Raw genomic sequence first — 26865 nt, forward strand, 5'->3', positions numbered from 1 at the left:
CAAACATCTAAAAATCTTAGTAAGGTTAAGACTTATATCAGTGCCATAGCAGAAGTCGGTAATTGCAAAGGAATCCGTTAGAAGCAAACTCACGAATCTCCTATTTATCAGATTGTAATTAACAACATTCCAATAATAAGATACAATTCGAGCAAATTATTAGAAAATGCGACCAGGCAACCACTGGCCCCAATACAGGAAAATAGCGACTGGTTTTTGGATTTACTGGATGAAGTCATCAGGTTTAGAGTATTTTCAATTAACTATTAAATATACACATATACAGCTAATAACACGTGAATTTGGTAAGAGCAAGCTAGTAAGAGTAAAACACCACACTTGTCTATTTTGACTTCTTTTTATTCTTTTCCATAATTGCAATTCGCTTATCTACAGCATTCCTAGGTGCTTTCGGTGCCTTAACTAAGAATTCGTCGTTCATCGGTTCAATTACAGTGCCTAACTTCGTCACAGTTGCCGGCCGTGTAAGCATTCTGAAAGCAGTTTCTGGAACAAAGGATCGACCAATCGGAGCCCGAATGCTGGCTTCATACTCTTGAACACTTTTGAATGGAAACGGTAAGTCGGACACCAGGTGCTGTTTCAGCTTCTTATTCCCGTCTTCATTAATAACAACATTTTTCTTATTATCGTCCCTCCGAGGAGCTTCTTTTGGGAACTTCAAAATCAATCGTTTCGTTTGTTTTTCCTTGGATATACCACAGCCAGCCCAGGAACCCCACCCAGGTAGTGTCAAGTCGACATCTTCGTTAGCAGTTTTTTTCCGCTCGTCTTCACGATCCCGTTCAAAATCAGCCACAATATCATCATCTTCAAAAGCTTCTGCAATCGTCATCTGTACTTTTTCATTTAGATCGTGCTCATCGAAAAATTCCTCTGAATTCACCATGTCTGGAAGAGCGGTCCTCAAGGATTTTGGTTTTATTTGAGCGATATTCGACGGATCGATTTCATCCTGTTTCGAAGGCTTATCCGCTTTAGAATTCGCAAGCCGATGTGGATTTTGCGGTTTCTCGATAACAGGCTCCCCATTAGCCGACGTTTCCAAAAGTTCTTCATCTATTTCAGGTTGAGACGCTTTAACTTTGAAGCTCAAATCCGAACTTTTAGATTTATGTTTCTTCTCTTTTTTAATTTGTTTTCTTTGTTCACGCTTTTCTAGATCTTTGCTTAATTTGCAGATTTTCTCATGAACTTTCTCTTGGAGCAAATTCTCAGCGTCATCAAAAATGTCATCTATATCAACACTTTTACTTGGTGTCTCTCCAATGTCTTCAACAACCCAATCAGTTCCGCCCGCGGAGGTTACGACGATGGGTTGTTTGCGTTTCTTTTTCAATGTTCCTCTTGTTTTCGCGTGTGGCGATACTTCCTCTTCAGTTTGTTTCCTTCTCTTCAACTTCCCATGTTCTCCATTAACGAGTGGAGGAGATGAGTAAGCAGTAGTTGTAAACTTTCCGCGACAATTTTCCACATTCTTTTTCTGATAATTTAATTTGGCCTTAAATTTTTCAAGCTCGCCTGCTGAGAACTCGGAATCTGAATCACTGCTTTGATCCATATTGCCACTAACATTATCATTTTCCGATCCACTATTTGAGTTCACAGCCTCATTTGTCGCCTCATTAGATTCGTCTACGTCGTTGCTGGCGTCAGAGCCGGGCTGTTCGTTTTCACCATTTTGCAAGCTGTTCTGCTGAAAAGAAATAAAGAAAAAGATTAATTTAAGTCACAAACCTTCAGGAATCTATATATTATAATTCAATGACAAGTCATAAACAAGTCGATAAACCGGAAGCGGAGCGCTTCAAGTATGAAAGGTTTTGTGTATTGCTTATATAAGTATATTTAAATGGGCATTTGTATCATTTCTACCTAGCTTGTAATGTTTGTTAATTTATGGTACTTTGTCAGTTTAGTATGTTGTTGACGTTGTTGGAGATTGAACATAGTACTGAGGCGGTCTGTATACCCTTCTATGCCTGCAAAAGAACCTTTGCAAAGAAATTAGGTCTCCGGCAGACTTTGAGCAAAAAAATACAATAGGATGAAGCTTAATAGGATTCAAAAAATTGGGTGTACAGCTGCTACTGGGGCTCTGCAGTCCTGTCCGGCAGTTGCTTTCAATGTACTTCTGAATCTTCTCCCCCTAGACCTCCACATTAAATACGTTGCAGGGCGCAATGCCGTCAGACTACGTGAGGCCGGATGCTGGACAGCGAAGTCCTACCGCCACAGTAACATCCTAGACGAAGTACCTCGGGAAATATGGGCATTCCCCGCAGAATATGCCACACGCAAACTGAACCTCACGAGAAACTTTGTTGTGGTCTTTCCAAGCAAGGCAAACTGGAAGACCGGCGGCGTTTGCAAGGTTATGATTCAGTATTCTTCAATAACAACAGGAGCTTAGGACTGCACGGATTACACAACGACGAACTCGGCAATGACAAAAGAATAACGATTTGCGCATTTTCTCATGGAACGTGCGCTCCCTGTACAGAGATGAAGTTGCTGAGCAGCTAGCCGATACCCTGTCCCAATATAGGGCTGATGTAACTGCGTTACTGGAGATGCGTTGGACAGGGACCGGTTTCCTGAAGAAGAGTCGCTACACCATATAGTATAGTCGCCATCCAGTAAACCATGTGCTCGGAGTAGGTTTCTTAGTCAGCCAAAAAATCAAACCTGCTGTTATCGGCTTTGAAAACATAAGCGAACGGCTATGCACTCTGCGCTTGTGAGGCAAGTTTAGAAATATAAGCCTCATTAACGTTCGCGCCCCTACAGAGGAGACTGCAGAGTCGGAGAAGGATACCCTTTACGAAGCAGTAGAACGAACCCTCGAAGCCTGTTCCAGATATGATATCAAAATAATACTTGGGGATTTTAACAGCCAAGTAGGGAAGGAACCCGTATTCAGGCAAAACGTTGGCTCCCATAGCTTAAACCAAAATACAAATGATAACGGACTGCGGATTATTCAATTAGCAGTGTCACACGAAATGGTGAAAGTACCTAGTTTGCGCGGAAAGCGGTCCACAAACATACATGGGCCTCTCCAGACGGGGCCTCTTTCAACCAAATTGACCACGTGCTGATCGAACGCCGCGACCTCTCAGCCTTGATGAATATCAGAACATATAGGGGGGCCAATATAGACTCGGATCACTATCTCGTTAGCATGGTGCTCCGAGCTCGAATAACAACACCACCCAGAATCCCCTCTGACAATCAGGTGAGAGTTAACACTGAAGCCATCCGCAACACAGCCCTCCACGACAGCCATAAGAGGGAAATGGATGCCGCAGTCAACAGAGGAGATGAACATCAACAAATGATCTTCGCAACCACCTGAAGAACGTTATCATTGATACGGCCACAAACATACTTGGCCCCAGCCGCAAAAGTAGTCGGAAAGGCTGGTTTGACGAATGTAAGCTAGCAACGGAACGGAAGAATGCCGCATATCGAGTAACGTTGCATTCTCAAAGAACGCGGGCACGCGTAGAGAGCTATCACGAACTCCGTCGAGCGGAGAAGCGACTTCACAGACGGAAAAAGGAAGCCTGGGGGAACCAATAAGTCTGTGAACTCGAAAAGTTCAGGAAGCAACCGCACCAGGTGCGGAAGTTTTACCAACAAGTCAGCAAGATGAAGCCTTACACACCTCGATGCTCATCCTGCCGAGACAAAGAGGGAAATCTGATTTTCGACAGAATGGGCATATTGGAACGATGGGTTGAGTACTTTGATGAGCTACTGAACAACCAGAATATTGGCGAGTTGGAAGTCCCGCCAACTGAAGACAATGGACAAATACTGCCACCACTAAGTATAGGAGAAACAGTCCCTGCAATTCATCGGCTAAAAAATCATAAGTCGCCAGGAACCGATGGAATTATAACCGAATTGGTTAAATATGGAGGCGATCAGTTACACCAAGTGGTTCATCAACTTTTGCTCAAGGTATGGGACAGCGAATCAATGCCTGACGATTGGCATAGAGGCATTATCTGCTTCATGCATAAAAAGGGAGATATCACACAGTGCAGCAATTATAGAGGTATCACGTTGCTGAGTACCATCTATAAGATATTCTCCTCTATCTGCTCCATACGCCCAGAACATCATTGGCCCATACCAAAGAGGTTTCACTCCAAGCAAATCAGCAACAGATCAGATTTTCTCTCTGCGGCAAGCGATGAAAATACTGTTGGAATATGGACAACAGTTGCACCATTTATTCGTCGACTTTGAAGCCGCCTATGATAGCATAGCTAGGGTAAAACTCTACACGGCCATGAGAGAATTCGGTATCCCGACGAAATTAATAAGACTGACTAGGCTGACCCTGACCAATGTACGAGGCCAGATAAAAGCAGCAGGATCACTCTAAAGACCATTCGACACCAACAACGGCCTACGACAAGGGGATTCTCTATCATGCGTCCTCTCTAACTTGGCCCTCGGGAAAGTGATCCCTAATGCTGAGGTAAATGTAAGAGGTACGATCCTCTTTAAGTCCACCCAACTACTGGCCTATGCTGACGATATCGGTATCATGGGAAGAACCCCCCGAGACGTACAAACTGCCTTCATCTAGATCGAGCAGGCGGCGCGAGATCTTGGGCTGCACATCAATGAAGGCAAGAGCAAGTACATGGTAGCAACGTCAGCACCGAAAACCAACCAACCAACAACATCAGACCGGACTGGTCAAACGGGAAGAAGAAAGATAGGAGAATATTCAGCTTACAAAAACTGTCTCATCATAGGATCAAAGCTCTTACTGTACAAGACAATGATCTTGCCAGTCCTCATGTATTCCTCGGAGACCGGGATTCTTAGCAAGAAGAATTGCAAACTCTAGGCCGCGTTCGAGAGAAGAATCCTCCGAAGAATTTTTGACATACATGAGGATGGACGATTCCATTACTTACATAACGATGAAATGTATGAGCGATACCATGACCGTCAGGCTGTGGATAAAATGTGGTTCAATAGGTTACGGTGGGCGGGCCACTTAATCCGTATGGGTGAGGATGATTCAACCCGGAAAGACTATAAGGGCAATATCTATGGTAGAAAAAGAAGACGAGGCAGACCCTGCCTGAGATGGAGCGATGGCGTAGGTCAGGACGCCAGACAGCTTTTGGGAATATCGAATTGGTGGACCTCGACGCAAAACCGGGATATCTGGAGTTCATTATTAAGGCAGGCCTAGACCGGATACCGGTTGTTGTGCCGTTGATGATGATAATGATTTTTTAACGACGGATCAAAGATAGCTTGTGGAGTCGGCGCGGGGGTTTTCTCGAACACACACAGTGTATGCAATCTGGGAGACCAGGTTTCGCCAATATATTTCAAGCGGAAGTACTGGCGATATTGGAAGTCTGTCGATGGCTGGAGCAAGATTCGAGCCCCAAGCGTAACATAGCCATTCTGACCGACAGCCAAGCGGCCATCAAGGCCTTGTACTCAGCGACGACATCTTCCATGTGGGTGAGGCAGTGCAGAGACGTGCTGAACTCTCTGGATGACACGCCCAAAGTTACCCTCCCGTGGGTTCCCAAGCATAGGAACATAGAGGGGAATGAGCGGGCTGACGAATTAGCCAGACGAGGCTCTGCTTTTGGCAGCCCTTCGGTAAATACCGTCGGTGTTTCGCTAGCGGCTGTCGGGAGCCGAATCTACTCGCACTACCCATCAGACGTGGGCCTTAGACGGCGAAGGCTTACGAGCTGTGCAAAGTTAAGGAGAATTTGGCTGTCCTGGAGAAGAGCCACTACACCATATATTATAGCGGCCATCCAGTAAACCATGTGCTCGGAGTAGGTTTCTTAGTCAGCCAAAAAATGAAACCTGCTGTTATCGGCTTTGAAAGTATAAGCGAACGGCTATGCACTCTGCGCTTGCGAGGCAAGTTTAGAAATATAAGCCTCATAAACGTTCACGCCCCTACAGAGGAGACTGCAGAGTCGGAGAAGGATACCTTCTACGAGGCAGTAGAAAGAACCCTCGAAGCCTGTCCCAGATATGATATCAAAATCATACTTGGGGATTTTAACAGCCAAGTAGGGAAGGAGCCCGTATTCAGGCGATACGTTGGCTCCCATAGCTTACACGAAAAAAACAAATGATAACGGACTGCGGACTATTCAATTAGCAGGGTCACACGAAATGGTTGTTGGAAGTACCTGGTTTGCGCGGAAAGCGGTCCACAAACATACGTGGGCCTCTCCAGACGGGACCACTTTCAACCAAATTGACCACGTGTTGATCGAACGCCGCCACCTCTCAGCCTTGATGAATGTCAGAACATATAGGGGGGCCAATATAGACTCGGATCACTATCTCGTTGGCATGGTGCTCCGAGCTCGAATAACAATACCACCTAGAATCCCCTCTGACAATCAGGTGAGAGTGAACACTGAAGCCATCCACAACACAACCCTCCGCGACACCTATAAGAGGGAAATGGATGCCGCAATAACCGCAGTCAATAGAGGACCTGGAGATGAAGCATCAACTAATGATCTTCACAACCACCTGAAGAACGTTATCATGGATACGGCCACAAATATACTTGGCCCCAGCCGCAAAAGGAGTCGGAACGGCTGGTTTGACGATGAATGTAAGCTAGCAACGGAACGGAAGAATGCCGCATACCGAGTAATGTTGCATTCTCAAAGAACGCGGGCACGCGCAGAGACTTATCACGAACTCCGTCGAGCGGAGAAGCGACTTCACAGACGGAAAAAGGAAGCCTGGGAGAACCAACAAGTCTGCGAACTAGAAAAGTACAGGGAGCAACCGCACCAGGCGCGGAAGTTTTACCAACAAGTCAGCAGGATGAAGCCTTATACACCTCGATGCTCATCCTACCGAGACAAAGAGGGAAATCTGATTTCCGACAGAATGGGCATATTAGAGCGATGGGTTGAGTACTTTGATGAGCTACTGAACAATCAGAACATCGGCGAGTTGGAGGTCCCGCCAACTGAAGACGACGGACAAATACTGCCACCACCAAGTTTAGGAGAAACAGTCCGTGCAATTCATCGGCTAAAAAATCATAAGTCGCCAGGAGCCGATGGAATTACAGCCGAATTGGTTAAATATGGAGGCGACCAGTTACACCAAGTGGTTCATCAACTTGTGCTCAAGGTATGGGACAGCGAATCAATGCCTGACGATTGGCAGCGAGGCATAATCTGTCTCATACATAAAAAGGGAGATATCACACAGTGCAGCAATTATAGAGGTATCACGTTGCTGAGTACCATCTATAAGATATTCTCCACTATCTTGCTAGGCCGGATAGCCCCATACGCCCAGAACATCATTGGCCCATACCAAAGAGGCTTCACTCCAGGCAAATCAGCAACAGATCAGATTTTCTCTCTGCGGCAGGCGATGGAAAAACTGTTGGAATATGGACAACAGTTGCACCATCTGTTCATCGACTTTAAAGCCGCCTATGATAGCATAGCCAGGGTAAAACTGTACACGGCCATGAGGGAATTCGGTATCCCGACGAAATTAATAAGACTGACTAGGCTGACCCTGACCAATGTGCGAGGCCAGATAAAAGCAGCAGGATCACTCTCAAGACCATTCGACATCAACAACGGTCTACGACAAGGGGATGCGCTATCATGCGTCCTCTTTAACCTGGCCCTCGAGAAGGTGATCCGTGATGCTGAGGTGAATGCAAGAGGTACGATCCTCTTCAAGTCCACCCAACTACTGGCCTATGCTGACGATATCGACATCATGGGAAGAACCACCCGAGACGTTCAAACTGCCTTCATCCAGATCGAGCAGGCGGCGCGAGATCTTGGGCTGCACATCAATGAAGGCAAGACAAAATACATGGTGGCAACGTCAGCACCGAAGACGAATCAACCAACAACATCAAACCGCACTGGTCAAACACAAGCACGAACAAGAATAAGGATAGGGGAATACAACTTTGAGACCGTTGACAATTTCTCCTATCTAGGGTCGAAAATCACAACCGATAACAACTACGATGATGAAATCCGCGCACGGTTGTTGTCAGCCAACAGAGCCTATTTCAGCTTACAAAGACTGTTCCGCTCGAAACGTCTCACCATAGGGTCAAAGCTCTTACTGTACAAGACTATGATCTTGCCAGTCCTCATGTATTCCTCGGAAACTTGGGTTCTTAGCAAGAAAAATTGCGAACTCTTGGCCGCGTTCGAGAGAAGAATCCTCCGAAGAATTTTTGGCCCCCTACATGAGGATGGACGATTCCGTAGCCTACACAATGACGAAATCTATGAGCGATACCATGACCGTCCGGTTGTGGATAAAATCCGGCTCAATAGGTTACGGTGGGCGGGTCACTTAATCCGTATGGATGAAGATGATCCCACCCGGAAAGTCTATAAGGGCAATATCTATGGTAGGAAAAGAAGACGAGGCAGACCCTGCCTAAGATGGAGCGATGGCGTGGGCCAGGACGCCAGACAGCTTTTAGGGATATCGAATTGGTGGACCTCGGCGCAAAACCGGGATGTCTGGAGTTCCTTATTAAGGCAGGCCTAGACCGGATACCGGTTGTTGCGCCGTTGATGATGAATCACGAGAGCTCCTGTACCAGCCGCGTGTAAATGCATTCAAGATTACGGCGGTCTGCACAGGGCACTGGGCGGATAAGAAAGGTAAACCCTCACGGACTTTGTCTGCGATTGCCCAGCTCTAGCTAGAGTCAGGCTACGGACACTGGATAAACTATTCTTTGGGAACTTTACAGAGATTTCTAGCTGCAAGGGTGGGAAAGCTGCTTTCTTTCGTGAATGCTACGGGGTGGCTCTAAAGATCCGAGCCGGCTAGACTTTGCCTCCTTACTCCCATAACAGCAGTCACGGTCTTAGGAGTTTTACACCACTTAAATCAAAGTAAGTGAAAAACTGCGATAGCAGAGCATTGGAATTAACATTGAATCGTAGCTAGGACTTCACTGTAGAAAACGAAAGTACATTTGTGAAAAGAGAGTAAGCCGTGTAAAAGTAAAAGCTTTCCAAATCCAAAAATCGCGTTTCTCAACTGTTTAACCACATTTTCTCGAATTTTTACATACACAGTGTACTAATTCAGTGGCAGAAAATAATCTCCCATTTACTGTGATGAAAGTTTGCTAACATAATTTCGACCTAGGTGCTCAATTTGTGGTAGTTAAAGTAGCCTAACTGAACAAAAACACTAAATCCATCAACCCAAAGACATAAAACAAGGAAAACCCTTTATAACTGTTGAAATGCTAGTATCTGGTCCAGCAAGTGTTGGAACTGCCAAAAATGTCTGGCTGCAGAGGAAACCTATTCTATCAATAAGAATAGTAAAATATATAAAATTCAACCTTTATACTATGACATAGGTACATTTACATTTTATTGAACATCGGAGGTGTCTGTCAAGTGGTTGCCAGTATGATAGCTATCTGACTATCGGAAACTTGATTTCTGACATTATCTCGAAGAATTGCGGTCAAACACTTCCTCTAGATCCAATGCAATGTGTACTGTTTCCTCGCCTTCAATTGCGTTAACAGGTGGAACTACTCCAAATGTGTTTCTTTTCTTTCTCACGAAACCGCCACCGTTTAATGCGCGGTGGGCCGGTGCGTTCTTCACACTGTCCAGCATTATTCGTATTTTATGCGCGTTTACACTTAGAGGTAAAATAAATCCTAAGGTACGCACTTACCTCCAAATCATCCTCAGAATCTTCCCGATATTCTTCCAGTGCCTTCTCGTTCGCATTCCTCTCCGTCCAATATTTTCGATAGCCACCTAAAAATTCGGCCACCTCATCTACTTGTTCAGCTTTCTTGCTTCCTTTAAACCAAGGATTGAACGGATCGACCTCCTCTTTGTCAGCCCCGTTTCTTTCGTCGCTTGCCTCATCATCGCTACTACTCTCCGCTGCATCTTTTTGCTTCTGCGTCAATTCCCTGCTCAATGCCAACTGCTCAGCAAGATCCTTTCGGACATCCTTATCATATTTCGCGCGCACTTGTAAATTTTTCGCCCACGTTCCAGTGTTTTTGTGGCGTAAGTTTGCACGTTCCAGCACGCGACTCTTCTCAATGGTCTCTAGTTTTTCGAGTGCAGCTTCAGGATTTGTCTTCTGCAGCAGCTCAAATTCCTTGATTTGTTCTTTTAGTTTTTCACGCTTCAAGAACTTGTGGAATTTCTTGGATTTGATCTTATTTCGCTGACGCGCTCGGGCAGACTTTTGCGACTCTTTAATACGCAGATATGCGAGCTCTTTACGTCGCGCAATGAGCTCCTCGCGAGTTAGTCGCTCTTGTCGTTTGGCTTCATCATCGTCGGTATGCTGAGTTCCTCTCAACTCCCTAAGCTTGGCTTCAACGGCTTCCATCTCCAACATGAGATCACTTTTGATAGTTGTTCCTCGCGGTTTCTTCGGAGGCGGTAGATCTGCATGTACTTCCTCATAGTCAAGCGGGAAAACCTGGAATTTGAAGCCAATTAAGAACAATTCCGCCAACAGCAAGTTGCCGTTTTATTTCGCCTCACCTGTTGCTCGGCGACTCGATTCCGCTCTACAACTGCATCCCATCGAGAGAGGTCCTTCTTTACCTTCTCATACCCAATCGTTCTTTGGATCCGTTCCGCGACCGGTTTTTCCAGCGGCTTCTGTAAAATCTTTTTCTGATGCTGCGTTTTCGACAATTGCTTTCCGGCGTCTATATGTTTACTAGTTTTGCGAAGGAGATTAACAACATCTCCCATCGACACTGTTTGCACGTCGGTGGATAACGGCTTGACCAAGTGGAATTCATCCCGCGCCAAAGCAGGTTCACTGCGTGTCGGCTTTCGTATGTGTTGGTTTCTACTTAACTGGCCAATTGAACGCAGCAGTTGTTTATGCGCCGCTGGGTCCACCTCTTCTTCTCCACCGCTTTGATTCTCATTTTCAGAAGCCGACATGCTGATAATTTTTTAATTCCTGAACCGACAGAAACAGAACAGCGAAAACAACCAAAACACTTTGCGATACCAGCGGTCAACTGTCAGTTTGATAACCACGTGCGACTTCTCAGCTGGGTTTACACTTACCAATAACTTTTCTTTCTAGTGCTGACAGTTAATGGCGCATTGGTCGCATAGGACACAATTGAGCTGTCAAAACTAACAAAACATTAAGTTGTCATTTATTTGTAAACAATGTCGGAGGACGAGACGAAGTCAGGCAGCCAAAGTGGCGGAATAATTAGTTTTAAGCGTGTAAACAAGAAAAAATTGCGGCAAAGAAAAAAATCTTCCGATGAAGAAAGTGGAGGAGATGACACCGAGGCCCAAATACTGTAAGCATCCCAAAATTAAGGAAGGTGAAACAAACGATTAAGTAAATGATGAACTTTCTTTCTGCTGCAGGGCCAAGCTGGAAGAGACTAAGGAACGGCAGAAACTTCGCAGTCGCCCACATGGAGTAAGCGTGGTTGGATTGGCTTTAGGGAAGAAGTTGGCACCAGAAGAGGAAGTGGCAATTGTAAGTAGAAATAGGAAGGGAGTATAGGTTCTGATCAATTCTGAGGATTTAATGAATCATTTCAGTTCTCGTTTCCTTCAATGTTATCACAGGAATAGTAGCTAGTTTTATATTTTAGAAAAATACTCTGCATAGGCTGCAACTCATAATATTTTAGACCATGATTATCCAATCTTCCTCGAATGAAACTTATTCTCCTTTCATTCGGTGACCTCCCTCCTGCATATTTGCTGTTCTTGGATTTGGTTCGGGCCCCGCGCTTAGGTGAAACATTGAATTAATGTAGAGCAGTCCCGCGCAGTCAGTTTGTTTCTGGCTAGCCCCTCCGCTACCATCAAGTGATCCTTCACCTCATTCCCATCTCGGCTTTAAGCTAGAAATTCCTATTCTTTCTTAAGTACTAATCTACCAAATTCTATTCCTTTCTGTGGGTATGCTTGGTGTGGAATTGAGGCCGTCTGGTATGTTTTAACAAATTTATAAAATTTTTATCTATAGAAAGATTTATTTATATATTATATCCTTTTCGTACAAAAAATACAAAAAAATAAAATTGAATTTTTTTGGCTTTGATATGGTTGCCTCGGAAAATCGCTTTTTAAGGATTCGTGTAAAATAAAATCGGTTTACTGTGCGTCCGTTCGCCTGTTTTACACATCGTATATCTCAGAAATGGTTACCCATATTGATAGAAATTTGGTAGAAAAGTGTATTTGTATGTCATCATCATCAACGGCGCAACAACGGGTATCTGGTCTAGGCCTGCTTTAGTAAAGACAGACAGACAGACATCCCGGTTTTGCGCCGAGATCCACAAATTCGATATTCCTAAAAGCTGTCTGTCCTCCTACGCGATCGGTTCATCTGAGGCAGGGGCTGCCATGTCTTCTTTTTCTACCATAGATAGTGCTGTTGTAAATTTTCCGGGCTGGATCATCCTCATCCATACGGATTAGGTGCCCAGCCCACCGCAACCTGTTGGACCAGATTTTATTCACAAGCAGATGGTCGTGATATCGCTCATAGATTTCATCAGTATGGAGGCTGCGGAATCGGTCATCTCCATGTAGGGAGCCAAAAATTCTTCGGAGGTTTCTTCTCTCGGACGCAGAAATACATTCGGACTGGCAAGATCATTGTTTTGTACAGTAAGAGCCTTGACCCTATGGTGAGACGTCTCGAGCGAAACAGTTTTTGTAAGCTGAAATTGGCGTGGATTTCATGGTAGCTGTTATTAGATGTAATTTTCGACCCATGATAGGAAAAGTTTTCAATGATATCAAAGTTGAAGTCTCCTATCTTTATTGTATTTAGTGAGTAACATAGTTCCACGATGAGTTTAAGAGGAGTATACATGCAAAGGCGAGGTGTAAAATTTTTCCCCATCGAATATAGTAATTTTGGATGTCAAATAAGCCGAAGCCGGTATTAGTTTTGACATTGGTTGCAAAGGACCCATTCTCAGAAACTAACCAACCCGAAAATCCGAAAAAAAGATTTAGTAGCCCAGTATATTGTTTAGAAATTGAAAATCGCACTATTGCTAACCGAGTTATAATAGGTCAAATTTGCCACTTTTAGGCAAATTCATTGCATTCTAAAACTTCGAATGTCAATATTATACTAAAGTGAATGGTCCGACAGACTAAATGTATAAACATTACATTATGTACAAATGCGCACCCAAATACGATTGTATAAAAAATACAGAAAACCTTTCATACCTGAAGCGTTCAGCTTCCGATTCCCCGTTCAGCTTCCGGTTCCCCATGCAGCTTCCGATCCCCGAAAGACAAAATGGAGGCATTTCCAATTTTTAACTTTTTTTAAGTTGTGTCGTTAATAAAATCTCTTAAAATTGAGCCAAATCGATCGAATAGATCGTTGACAATGATGTCAACTAATTTAAATAAAGAAGTTTGCTGAAAAGCGCATTTAGAAAAATATGTACAGAATATGCATACGCTCTCAAAATAAGTGTCACACACACACAGTTGCCGACCCCACAGCCGTATACAATATTTTGTATATTTCTATCGGCATATATTATATATTGAGTGTCCGGATAGCTGAGTGGTTAGAGCACAAGGCTGTCGTACGGAAGGTCGCGGTTCAAATCTCGCTGGTGGCAGTGGAATTTGTATCGTGATTTGACGTCGGATACCAGTCGACTCAGCTGTGAATGAGTACCTGAGTCAAATCAGGGTAATAATCTCGGGCGAGCGCAATGCTGACCACATTGCCTCCTAGTGTACCGTTACGGTCTTGAATGAAGTGCTCTAACACACTTCAAGGCCCTGATCCAACGTGGATTGTTGCGCCAACGATTATTATTATATATTATAGGAAAAAATGGTCGACACTTGGACTTCATAAGGAAAACCGCCGAAATGGTTCTTGGGAGGCGTCTACAGGTTCGGAGTTTTCTTATCCTAACCCTCGTTAGTGTGCGGAGCTTTCCTTAAGTTTTTAAAATACGATCCTTATCCAATGGAAGACTACAATTATATGAAGGATAATTCCTTTTGTAAGTTTCCACGCGTGGTAAACGATCTTTCCCCCTTGCGTCGAGGAAGAAATTGATAGTCTGCTTGACTGATTGATTCGCAATAGAAGTAGACCTCAAGGTGCTAAGCCTAGCTGCTCTAACGATTCACATTCAGTTAATTTTCTAAATCTAAACAAAGTTGTAGGGTGAGAAGTGAAATATTTCTTTGTATGTGTTCTGTTGATGAAAAGGAGAAGGCGGAAATAATAATACAGTGGACTCCCGGTAATTCGTACATCGATTATTCGTATTTCCGCTTAATTCGTACAAATTTGCCGATCGCCAAAGTAAATTTTCTTTACTGTACCCTCTCGGTAATTGGTAATCCCGATCCCCTTGGCCATACGAATTATCGGGATTCTACTGTATATTTTTGCCATTCGCCCTTTAACGAGGCATAGGCGCCGACTTAGGAGCCATCGTTCGCGATTCGCTGAAATGCACTTAGCTCCTTTCAGGACTCCAAGAGACGCTTGCACTCCTTGTCCTAGGGCATTTGTGGGCCATCTTGGAATGGTGGATTCCAGTGCACAGCGGAGCCAACGATGTGGTTGTCACCCCTCCTTAACGGGTGATCGATCCACTGTCAATTCCACCTCTTGATCAACATCTTTTCTTCAGCCTTTGTCCCGAACACAAGCGGGGACGGCTCGTGTGACTCAATCCGATCATCATGTTTGTAACGACATTGTATGCATTTTCTTGGTCGGCTTGTCGCGGGACCTGTCACCAAGAGAGATAAGGTAGGATTTAGCCTGTTTGCCCTCAAAGGTATCAGAGTACCGAGATGATACGTAGCAGACAAAGTTTTGAGTAACGATGGTGATCACTTTCCATGTCCTACTCCAATACAGCAACACAGAACAATCTCAACTCGACCTTTGGATAAGACAGCGAAAGTAAATCTGGCGCTGTTAATGCGTCGAGCGATATCAAGTGTGACCTTAGGCGAAAAATGAAGATATACTTAGTATTCCCATAAATATTGTTAAGAACATACAATGATGTAGAATCAAAACGTTTGTATATTGCCAATATAAAAAAGGAGATGATTACACCAAGTGAATACCTTTGGCTTGATATAAGCTTTGAGACGATTAGACCAGTCATCTATCGTGGTACTCACTATGTCCATATGTAAATTTTGCACAGAGTCCTGTTGGCACGCCTAATGATGATTTTTGAAAAGGGGTTGATTGAGAAATTTAACAATGGCTTCCAATATATCTGCTTGATATGCTCCTGGCAGTGTTTTCATCAACAAGCGGCACCTTCGTAGCTAACACCTTAGCAAACCATCACTGAGGCCCGGTGATGACCTCGTTGAACTCTGCCTACTTTTGCAAAAGCCTTTTGCATTTTACCATATGATTTTTCGTCAAGCTCTCTGTCAACAGATGTCGTACTCTTTTGCTGGTTGTTAGTCCTAAGTTCTCGTCGATTATGTGCAACATTGAATTTTTCATTATTCCCATTACACAGTATATGATTTTTTATTTACGTTTCGCCTTCCGTATCGTACCTCCTGCGTAGAGCACTCTATTTACACTCCCTTTTGATCCCGTTGTAAGTCTTCTCGATCAATGAAGATAAGTTTAAGCGGATATGTAAACTCCGTACACTGTTCTAAAATGATCCGCAGGGTTAGCATGTAGCCAAATTAATCATCATCATCAAAAAGGCAACAGCCGGTATCCGGTCTAGGTCTGCCTCTGTAAGGAACTTTAGACACCATCGTTCGATATCCCTAAAGCTGTCTGGCATCCTGACCTACTCCATCGCTCCATTTTAGGCAGGGTCTGCCTGCTCTTCCTTTTCTACTATAGATATTGCCCTTATAAACTTTGTGGACTGGATCATCCCTATCAATACGGATTAGGTGACCCGCCCACCGCAACCTGTAGGGGGCCAAAAATTCTTCGGAGACTTAGTGGTCAGCATAAATCGCAGACTTTCATTTTCGCAGATTTTGATGGACATTGACATTTACTGGTATTTCTAGTGTGTGATATTGCAAAGTTGGGCCTCTAGCTCCTTCTTTACTTTTTTCATTTGTTAGTTCTTTCTGTACATCAAAAAGTCACGAAATCATGAAGAGCCTACTTTCTTTTGATGATATTAAGCAGTTTTTAATTTAGATCACATTCAACTCGATGTTGGTTTGCACTGTGTGGCTCATATCACTAATGCCCGTTTGGTCAATTAAAATAAAAAAATAGTTATGTTATCGCAAAGAATTCACAGTGAACTATGTTCTTTATCAATCTCGGAGAAGTGAAGGTCGATCTTACATTTTGACCACAAAGCATACCAAACACCCACTTTTTAGGACGCATCGGTTATGTTTGATATTCTCCAAGATTTTCGTTGGTACACTTGTACCCGGATGGCTGAGTGATTACAGCACTGTTGTTGCAATAGGAAGTCGTGTTTTAAATCTCAGAGGTATTTTTATCGTGGCAGAGGGATTTTTATCGTGGCTGGAAGTGGAATACCAGTCCACTCAGCACCTGAGTCAAATCGGGGTAAACATTTTGCGTGACCTCAATGCTGACCACATTCCCTCCTAGTATACGATGTGGTTTTGAAATGAAGTGCTCTAACAGATATTAAGGGTTTGACCCAAATTCGAATGCCGCCCCATCGATTAAATGTTTACTTCTTCATACAAAGCAAAATCTACCTCATGAGGCGATTTTCGATGAATATGTTGGATCAATTTGAGGATCTGGAGTTATCTGAATGTCCTAAGCATGTGAATTCACGTCCTTGTATAGAATTCGATGTAATCTGGCCTCGCTTAACTCTTAGGATCGACCAGTCACAGAGAGCTTTGGGGATCCTTTCACGCTTTCCTTTACAGCAAGGATATTTTTAGAATAATTGTCTCCTCGTTTTTTCTTTTGCGAAGTGGACTCCTCTAAAAACGGTGGGTGGCTGATGGCACGCAGATCATAATTTGTAAAAATTTGAAACAAAAAGAATTAATTTAGTGCTTGATTATAATTTAATCTTACTAAACATTGAAATGGCGGAGTTGTGAAGAAAATTTTTTAAAAATCGTGGTTTTTTTCCATTGAAACCCCAAAATATACATTGGAAATTATTAACGAAAATACATAAACAGTTGATCAGGTACTGAAGAAGGGCACAACTTGTATTCGAAATACATATATACTAATAAATAATATATCCCGTTTCAGGAAAAAATCAATTGTTTTTATTTAGATTCTATTAGAAAGTGTGGATGAAAGCGACAAAGTGCAATTGATGTTTAACATAATCCCAGTTCGAAGCAGAACTACTGATGTGTAACCGAATCGTTTCTACATAATTTTATTTTTGGTTTTTTAATTTTTTCCTCTTTTCGATTCGCTGCTCTTCTCGTCTTTTTGATTGAATTTTTGAGATTGCTTGTCGCTCTTCATTATCAGAAGAGATGGAAAACTTTCATTAAGCGTACATGCAACTATATGTATGTGTCCACTTTCCAGGATTTTGAAGCTAGTGAAAATATACTTCGAATCCAAATTCCATACACTAATCGACGAACGTTTTTTTCAATCTACATTTCTGTGGTGCATTTCAACCTCTTCTTATTTTCTGCCTTGCTGATGTTAAATGCCGATATTTTATTTTTTTTTGGGGAGTACCTATTCGTTTTCATAAGTATTGTCGCCCAAATAGGCTTTTGGCGTTTTAAAATGACCGCTGCCGATATACTTCGTTTTTTTTCACACCAAACGTCTGTACAAATCCATCGATTTCTACTTTACTTGCACTCCCTTCCTCGTTCGCATCACATTGATCTTTATGATCAAAAACGATTTACATTTCAGGATTATTTGCAAAGCTGCAAAAAATAAAATGGATGGACGTTTACTTCAAACTGGGTTTGATTTTTTAGGGGATGTGTTGGTAAATTTAGTGTTTCCATCCAGCAATAAAACAGGTCGGAATACCGGAAGCTCGCGCTTCGGGATAAAGGTTTTGTGTTCATCTTATGTAGGAAACTTCAATGCACATTTTTCAATACGTATATAACTACAAATCCAACACATTTCTTCATATTTTTCCAAACTACAAGCCATACGTAGACATTACAGCCATAGATATTTTCCTCACCCTAATCAAAACAAACTGCCTATTTCCGAATACTGTACACATATATGCACGTATATAAATTGATCGTACCCATATTTCCGATTTACTTCTTATATCTATTTGCATTAGGCACTACTCGCAAAGTTCATTAGCACGCATGTACTATATACCTACATACACACATGTTTGGTTGACAAATAACTAAAAAACTAAAACAAAATAATTCTCTGGGACCCAATTCATAAGAACTCATTTCGTTGTGGTATTGACGAATTGATATGTGATGATGACATCATGCAGGTTGTAGAGTGCACGAAATTCACAAAAAATGGTAAAGTTTTACCCCCTATAACTTTGTTAATGTCTCGATTCTAATAAGGTTTTGTTTCACACAAAACCTTAAAAACTGCATATTTCCAAATACTGTACATATATACGCACGTATATAAATTGATCGTAGCTATTTTTCCGATTTACTTCGTGCATAAAAGCATTCATATGTACATATATAGTACGTATATTAAATACGGCTAGTTTAATGTACAAATATATCTATCTGAATTAGACACTACCCGCAAATTTCATTAGCACGCATATACTATATACATACATACACACATGTCTGTTTAGAATAATTGATATGCATATACAAATGACTAAAAAACTAAAACAAAATAATTCTTTGCGACCCCATTCATATGAACTTACTTCGTTGTGGTACTGACGAATTGATATGTTGACGTCATACATGCTGCACAATGCACGAAATTCCCAAAAAATTGCAAAGTTTTATCGCTTATAACTTTGTTAATAATAGCTGTGGCGCGTGTGGGATTCACACCCACTAAAAACCACCCCCGGTCTCTCCAGCCCCAGCCCCGCGGGACCACCATTGAGGTAATACTTCGCGGGGTAGTTTGCTCTTAGGCACTCATCCTTCTCCTATTTGCAGCTTTCCTCCTTTGTTCCTTCAGCAACTCCTCCTGCATTTGGATGATTGCGGAACCAACCGCAAGCCACTTCTCCTCGGACTCCAGCATCTCAGTAACCAAGCTCTCCGGGGTCCCGCTCCTGCCCAGCACCTGGTTTAAGCTCCTTCTCTCCATCGCAAATCGTGGGCAGTGAAACATCACATGCTCTGGATCCTCCGGCATGCCATCGCATCTGGAACGGTTCGGAGAATCATCCAACCCAAAGCGGTGCAGATACTGCCTGTAGCAACCACCGTGCTCCGTGAGGAACTGGGTAATGTGGTTGTTTTCGCTCAAGCCAAACCCTAATGTTGGGAATGAGCCTGTGCGTCCACCGACCTTTCGCAGACTCGTCCCATCTGCGTTGCCAGAGATCAAGCGACTCTGACCTTGTCGCATTTCTACGCTGTGCATGCCCCTCCATATGTCTTGCATTGTACAGGACACTCATTTCTTTGGCCAGAATGTCAACCGGGATCATGCCTGCCACCACCAATACTGCCTCATCTGATGTGGTTCTAAAAGCACTGCAAACCCTCAAAGCCATCCGCCGGTAAACCGAGTTCACCTGCTTCCGTCTCTGAGAGTCTGCAAGCGCCTCTGCCCACACAGGCGACGAGTAGAGCAGGATGGAGCGCACCACTCCGGCTAGCACCAACCTCCGGCAATGTTTCGGCCCACCAATATTTGGCAACATTTTTGCAAGTGCCCTGGTGGCACTGGCTGCCTTTTGGCATACATACTCTAGGTGTTCCCTAAAACTCAATTTGGTGTCAATTATTACCCCCAGGTATTTGATAGCCGGCTTTGATACGACCGTATGTCCACCGACCTCCACTTTTACAGTGTTATTTTTCTTGCGTTTCGTTATTAAGATCGCTTCCGTTTTCGCGCAACAACCACAGCTAGGTCATCAGCAAAGCCGACAATCGTAGTCCCCTCTGGGACGGGAAGAGCAAGCACCCCATTATACATGATATTCCACAACAGGGGACCAAGTACCGATCCCTGTGGTACCCCGGCTGTGACAAGGTACTCTTTGGGGCCCTCATCCGTCCCGTACCAGAGAGTCCTCTCTGAGAGGTAATTTTCCACCAAATTCGCTAAGTATCCGGAGACACCTATGTCAGCCAACGCCCATTTAATTCTATTCCAGTTGGCCGAGTTGAATGCGTTTTTGACATCCAACGCCACCACGGCACAGCAGCCGCCAGAAATCAGTGCACCTTTTGTCAGGTTTACCACCATGCCAACTGCGTCCACCGTAGAGTGGGCGCGTCGGAAACCAAACTGGCGTTCCGACAAACCATTGCTGGCTTCGACGATGGGCAGGAGTCTGTTGTAGATGACTCTCTCCATCAGCTTCCCCATTGTATCCAACGGGCAGATAGGACGATAAGACGCTGGGTTTCCAGGTGGCTTGCCAGGCTTCGGAAGCAACACCAACTTTTGCTTTTTCCACTGGGCAGGGAATATTCCTTCTTTTAGGCACGCCTCGAAGGTGTTGGCGAATATATATAATATATATAAATTATATATATTATATAAAGGAGCACTCAACATCTGCGAGCCACTACGGTCACGCTGCTCCCAGGGCAGAGGTGAGGCAGCGTCTGACGATTTGCCTCTGCGCTGGTAAGAAACCGTCACCGCTTGCTTTTTTGACAAGTTTGGGTACAAGCCCTAAGCGGGGGGTCCATGGACCAGAAAAGAGGGAGTAAGTTGCTCCCCATTTGGTCCGGTCCAGCATTAAGTTGATGCGGACTTAGGACCCCATCATTCTCAAAACGAACATTTCATTTTAGTTTTTTAATAATTTATATATCAATATCAATTACTTGAGATAGACATATGTATGTATTTATATGTATATGTAATTGAAGCTTTGGGAAAGTGCCTAATTCAGATAGACATATTTGTACATTGAATAAGCGGTATCCAATATACGTACTTTATATGTGTGAACTGAATCGAAATTAGGTGTACGATGTAGTATTTAGTAATAGGCAATGTTTGATTGTTTAGCGTGAGCATAATATCTACGTATATCTTGTATTTCGAAAAAAATATAATATGAAGGAATATTTTGGGTTTTTAGCCATATACAAATGGGAAAATGTGTGTAGAAAGTTTCTCACATAAGATGAACACAAATCCTTTATATTCGAAGCGCCAGCTTCCGATATTCCGACTTGCTTCTATTTCGATTTGCAGTGAGACTGCTCCAGTTTCACATCACACAAGGCTGTGGAAAGCGAATACAAATGACCTTGAAGAACCAGGGTTCGAACTCGGAAGGATGATATGAAGAGGCTGATGCTCAACTCCGACAATCATTTTTATAGTGCTCTTTGATAATAAAATGATGAAATGCACTCTATCATCCGCAGAAATGTCGGAATACAATCAGAACAATGTAGCGAAAAAATGGATCGGACCTGACGGCCTTGCAGTGCAGTCGATCCAGAAAGCAAATTTCAGTATGGGCGGTACATGTGAAAATGTTCCGGATCTACATCGGTGAAAGGAAGGAAATGTTTTTACGCTATTCTGATTCCTCTTCTGATTACTGTACGCTCTGTTATATAGATAATGTTTTCCTAACTTCTCAATACAAAGCAAGCGACTTGTGCAGATTTGGAATGACCGTCTCTTATAACACGAAGGTCTTAAGAAAGCAGTTTGTGATAGCTGGTCTCGTTGATACCAGCATGTACATTATCAGTTAAGTGTCTCGAATTAGTGATCCTAACTGATGGTAAACTACATCTTCAAATTATTCTAAGAATTAGAGCAACCTGGATGAATGAAATGACGTATTAACCGCAAAGGCACTGTTACAATGTATCAAGTTAGTCTTTTTCATTTTAAAAATTAATTTATTTATTTTGCATCGAGTTGCGGATTCCTGGGTCATATAGTATTCTCTCTTTAGACTCCAAAACATGGATTCTCTTGCGGCTGCAACTGCAAGCAGTGTATACGTATACGTAGTATATGAAAGTTCAGTAGTCTATGTATAACTATGATGGCGCAGCGAGATAATACGATATAAACAGCTATAACTTCGGAGCTAACGCTCCGACCGACTTCGGTCACTTGAATGCGACTACCTCTAATGTGATCGCTTTTCTTTTGCTAATTTGTCTCCTCTAAGGTTTGATGCAAATCGGAACCGATATAGAGACTTTGATCAATTTGATGCTGGTGTTAAGATAGTTGAATTTCCAGATTTTCAACAAAATAATAAGGCGATCTATTGAAAGCCAACTGACTTTATGGTGGGGTCTATGTTAAGTGCCGCAGATGACAAAGGCAATAAAAGCTGCAGAAATCTACAAACTTTTCATTCTTGATGATACGGTCACCAAGAATATGCCAGACCACTACAAACCCGATTAAAGTATTGTCAGAACTGACCTTGGCACCCAGGTCACCCATAACAATATCACCTTCGGGAAACTTCTCATATAAAGCATTCTTATCCCCCATATTGTACATTTGTTATGCTCCTTAACTTTCAAAGGAACCTCGCAGTGAAAATCTTATTAGAAATAGACTGCCAAAAACGTAGCTTGCAGTCGCCGCTAGCAACAGTTCGGCACCGAAATCGTTGGATGGTATTAATGTGATCAGCATCAGATGTGCAAACTGCCTTCATACAAATCAAGCAACTGACACGAGATCTTTGGCTGTACATTAATGAAGGCAAAATTAAGTACATGATGGCGATGTCAGCCACAAAAACGAAAACATGACAATGGCACTGAACCCCCTTTCATGCCTACTGAATGATGAAGGCATGGCTTTGCAATTCAATATGGCCTACGTGCTAAGTGCAAGCTGGCACACTTGCTTTATTTAGATGACATCAAGTTGTATGCTGGTACTGCTGACCACCTTAGAAGTCTGTTGCGAATAGACAAGTTTAACCGTGATATTCGGATGGAATTTGGATTAGACAAGTATCGAATTCAAGCCATTCGCAAAGGTCATCAGGAGTCGAAAGCCACAATCGATAACAGGTGTGATAACGAAATCTGCGTACAGTTGTTGGTAGCCAACACAGCCACCTTACAAAAACATGGGGTTAAAGCTCCTATTGTACAAGGCAATGATCTTGTCCGGATAGCTGAGTAGTTAGAGCACAAGGTTGTCGTACGGAAGGTCGCGTTCAAATCTCACTGGTGGCAGTGGGATTTGTATCGTGATTTGACATCTGATACCAGTCGACTCAACTGTGAATGAGTGCCTGAATCAAATCAGGGTGATAATCTTGGGTGAGCGCAATGCTGACCACGTTGCTTCCTACAGTGTACTGCAGTGTACCGTTATGGTCTTGGATGAAGTGCTCTAACACACTTCAAGGCACTGATCCAATTGAATTGTTGCGCCGACGATTATTATTAATGATCTTTCCAGTCCTCAGAAACTTCTTTTTCCTCATTCCTCAGAAACTGGAGTTCCTAACAAGCACAAGCTTTCAATTTTGTCTTCGATTGGAGAATACTGAGAATTTTTTTTGACCCTTTATAAGACGAAGATGGGCGATTTCCTAGCCCCACAAGGAGGAAATCCATGAGTGATACTGTGATAATTTGGTTGTAAATAAAATCCGGCTCAGTAAGCTACGCTAGGCTAGTTATCCAATCCGTATTGGTGAAGACGCTCTCTCAGTTTGGCATACATTCCTCTCCCGATCAATGGATAGGCGCTAGGGTGCCGGCGTCCGGCAATTTTCTTAAGTGCACCGCAAAATTCGCGCTAGAACCTTCTTGGACGGATGCTGCAGTCTGTTGATTTGTGTATTTCATGCTTTACCAAAGTTCATTTACGTGAAAATAAATTCTAGTTATTAAGCTAAAGAAATAATTTACGAGGTGTACCTGGCCGAGCCTTTATCTAGAATTTATTATTCTTCAGGTTGTATGTTTCGATGGCAAGAGCGAGGAGTAGTTTAATATGCATGTTGGCTCTTCACTGTAGACTACGCAGCAAATGAAAATATTTCTGTAGAGGACAATGATCAATTATTAAACCAATTATTGTTATGATTCTAAGTTTATTAAACTATCTTGTTTACAAGTAAAATTGCCTCAATGGAAATTTCGCAGCGGAGAAGCTCAGAGAAAACTGTCGCCATTGACTCAAAACCTTCGGAGTTTAATTATATTTTGTATGGCACATTGAATTACATCGGGTACATATAAACGATTTGCCCCTATTGCCAGCTATGCTACGCTGGTAAACTTTCGTAGAGAGAATGTTAAGTGGTGTAGAATGATAGAAGGGTATCAATTTTTTCGAAAAATTGTTAAAACGGCTATCAGGATTAATGCGTTTTGCTCCCTTTCGAGATTAGAACCGAATATTTGTATTGTTGGATTTGGGCAGACAGTACACTGCTCATAATCATGATCAGTGCGTCAAATGCAATCCCGAGGTAAAAGTCAGGAAATTTCGAATCTTAGATGAAGTCTATCATTATAATGAAATCTAATCGGTGTATTTTAGTGAATATTGCCAATGTTTTGTAGCACTTTCTTCTACAGAATAAGTTTGGATCTTCTTCTTTAAGAGCTATTATGTTGGCTATTTTTCAAGAAGAAATCGAATATTTCAATTGTTACTCAGTTTCCACTTTCTCCTGGGTTTACTGGTTTGACCTCTAGTAATTTTCTTTCCAAGTTTATCTAAAATTGTTAAGAAGGATCAATTAGAAAGTTAAAAATCCACCAAAATATATTTATTTAGTTTATAGTAAATACGAAATTAAACTAATATGCGCTATATTGTACAGAAAGACCCTTTCAATGTGAAAACTGGGGGAATGGTTAATATGCAAGCCCTCAAATCGGGAAAGATGAAGGAAGCTGACGATCCTTACGACGTGGGTATCGGTACTCAATTTTCCGCGGAAACAAATAAACGAGATGAAGATGAGGAGATGATGAAGTATATTGAACAACAGCTACAGAAAAGGAAGGGTATTAAGACGGAGGAAAAAACAGCTGAATTAGAGAACGAAAGGAAGTACATGACACCTGAAGAAGCTGCTTTATACTCGCTGCCAGATCATTTGCGACAAAGCTCATCAAACCGTTCTGAAGAAATGTTATCGAATCAAATGCTTAATGGAATCCCAGAGGTGGATCTTGGGATCGAGGCGAAAATTAAAAATATTGAAGCAACTGAAGAAGCCAAGCAGAAACTATTGCGGGACCAGAAGAATAAGAAGGATGGACCATCACAATTTGTACCGACTAATATGGCTGTGAACTTCATGCAACATAATCGATGTAAGTGCTTTGTTTCAGTTTATGTACCTACAGATATTTATATTTATATTTTAACTATAAATATTTTTCTTTCAGTCAATATTGAGGAGACGGAAGCAAAGAAAAGAAAAAAAGAAGACGATGACGATGGAGCGAAATCTGCTAATATAAAGAAAGCCACAGACGATTACTATTATGATAAGTTTAAGAAGCAATTTAGACGATATTAAATGTTTTAGACCATCACTTGAAATATAAACATGAAACGAAAAACAAACCAATTAGTTGTTTGAAATTTTGATTTATGACATCATTATCCGTGTCCAAAGTGGGACTACTGGAAGAATCGTGCCATCATCAGCAATCAGTGCTCCAAGCAAATTTTTCACCAATTCTAAGCATAGATACGTGATAATTATTTGCAATCAGAAGAGGAAATCAAAGTTCGTAGAGTTTTTTAATCCTAATGTGTTCATCTGGTTGCTATTTGCACAAGTTTTATAATCATGATGGAGAGATCGTCTCATCATCTTGATTAATTCTCCCAAATTAGCACTGAACTCCTGACCTAAATCCATAGTAATATCGCGAGCGAGCAGAACGAATTTCCGAAACGTTATTAGAATATTTCTTTAAAGTTAGATGTGTACATACGTTAGAAAAACGTGATCTTTGAATTGATGCGCATTCATGATTTTCGAATTCAAGTGTTGCTGCCTCGATTTTCACTTTCATTATATCTTTTACTTTTTAGAAGGTTGAATGAATTTGAACAAATTACAGACACATCAACGTGAGGTTGATGAGACATCCAAATACAAAATCAAGTAATGAATGGGTGCAGGGAAAACGTTTTTTCTGTCTGATGCAATGAAAAATATGCTAGGAAATCGAAATTATGCCAATTTTTTAAGATAGGTTATGCTGAGTGTTGAGCGCAGTTCGATCTGTTTGAAGGTGAAATTGCTTAAGTAATCCTGATCGTTGGAGATGTTACATGCATCAAATATGGTTTAATTTTCGGACGAAGGTTCCTTTGACATCATAGTGGATTGCATAATACAAGTTAAGGGATTGAGCCGGCTCTTCGAGTATGAAATATGAACTAAGTAGTTTCTCATTATAAAGCTCCTCGAATACGTCCAAGAACTCAACTGCCGTGTCTCTTTAGTGATGCCAATTATATAAGCAAATATTAGGTTACTGGCCGAGCCAGAGCGCCATTGTTGAGATTTAAAGAGATAATTTACTAACAATTTGGTTGTCTTTTGTAAGTAAATCGAAAAATGTCTAACTAGCACCTCACTAATTTCTTAGCTAATTGTTTAGAGAATTCTCCCGTATAAACGTTTCTACTCTACATTATAATTGTATTTTACCGTCATATGTA

The 26865-nt window shown here is 42.3% G+C and overlaps 2 protein-coding genes across 4 annotated transcripts; one reads left to right on the forward strand and one right to left on the reverse strand.

Moving 5' to 3' along the window:
• Positions 1 to 98: 98 nt before the first annotated feature.
• LOC119647747 (U3 small nucleolar RNA-associated protein 14 homolog A) lies at positions 99 to 11120 on the reverse strand. 3 transcript variants are annotated; one of them, XM_038048866.1, is made up of 3 exons: positions 10599 to 11120; positions 9763 to 10533; positions 99 to 1702 (listed from the first exon to the last, which is right to left on the reverse strand). In XM_038048866.1, exons 1-3 carry the CDS (start codon positions 11010 to 11012, stop codon positions 344 to 346), a joined length of 2544 nt encoding a protein of 847 aa, XP_037904794.1. In that variant the 5' UTR covers positions 11013 to 11120; the 3' UTR covers positions 99 to 343. The 3 variants fall into 3 exon arrangements, with proteins under 3 accessions (XP_037904794.1, XP_037904793.1, XP_037904792.1); XM_038048865.1 differs by having other exon boundaries at positions 99 to 1714; XM_038048864.1 differs by having other exon boundaries at positions 99 to 1717.
• On the forward strand, positions 11006 to 25756 carry LOC119647750 (telomere length and silencing protein 1 homolog). Its single transcript, XM_038048869.1, has 5 exons — positions 11006 to 11094; positions 11161 to 11389; positions 11460 to 11574; positions 24998 to 25496; positions 25572 to 25756. The coding sequence occupies exons 2-5, from the start codon at positions 11250 to 11252 to the stop codon at positions 25703 to 25705; spliced, it is 888 nt and encodes a 295-aa protein (XP_037904797.1). The 5' UTR covers positions 11006 to 11094; positions 11161 to 11249; the 3' UTR covers positions 25706 to 25756.
• The last annotated feature ends 1109 nt before the right edge of the window (positions 25757 to 26865 follow it).

This window comes from Hermetia illucens, chromosome 2 (assembly GCF_905115235.1).
Source record: "Hermetia illucens chromosome 2, iHerIll2.2.curated.20191125, whole genome shotgun sequence".
Taxonomy (NCBI): Eukaryota; Metazoa; Arthropoda; class Insecta; order Diptera; family Stratiomyidae; genus Hermetia; species Hermetia illucens.

Excerpts from the sequence above, each read along its gene's own strand:
- LOC119647750 (XM_038048869.1), top strand. The coding sequence starts at position 11,250 with ATGTCGGAGGACGAGACGAAGTCAGGCAGCCAAAGTGGCGGAATAATT. Across the intron at positions 11,390-11,459 it reads GACACCGAGGCCCAAATACT|GGCCAAGCTGGAAGAGACTA; the intron begins GTAAGCATCCCA and ends TTTCTGCTGCAG. Across the intron at positions 11,575-24,997 it reads CAGAAGAGGAAGTGGCAATT|AAAGACCCTTTCAATGTGAA; the intron begins GTAAGTAGAAAT and ends TATATTGTACAG.
- LOC119647747 (XM_038048864.1), bottom strand. The coding sequence starts at position 11,012 with ATGTCGGCTTCTGAAAATGAGAATCAAAGCGGTGGAGAAGAAGAGGTG. Across the intron at positions 10,534-10,598 it reads ATCGAGTCGCCGAGCAACAG|GTTTTCCCGCTTGACTATGA; the intron begins GTGAGGCGAAAT and ends TTCAAATTCCAG. Across the intron at positions 1,718-9,762 it reads ATTCTGAGGATGATTTGGAG|CAGAACAGCTTGCAAAATGG; the intron begins GTAAGTGCGTAC and ends ATTTCTTTTCAG.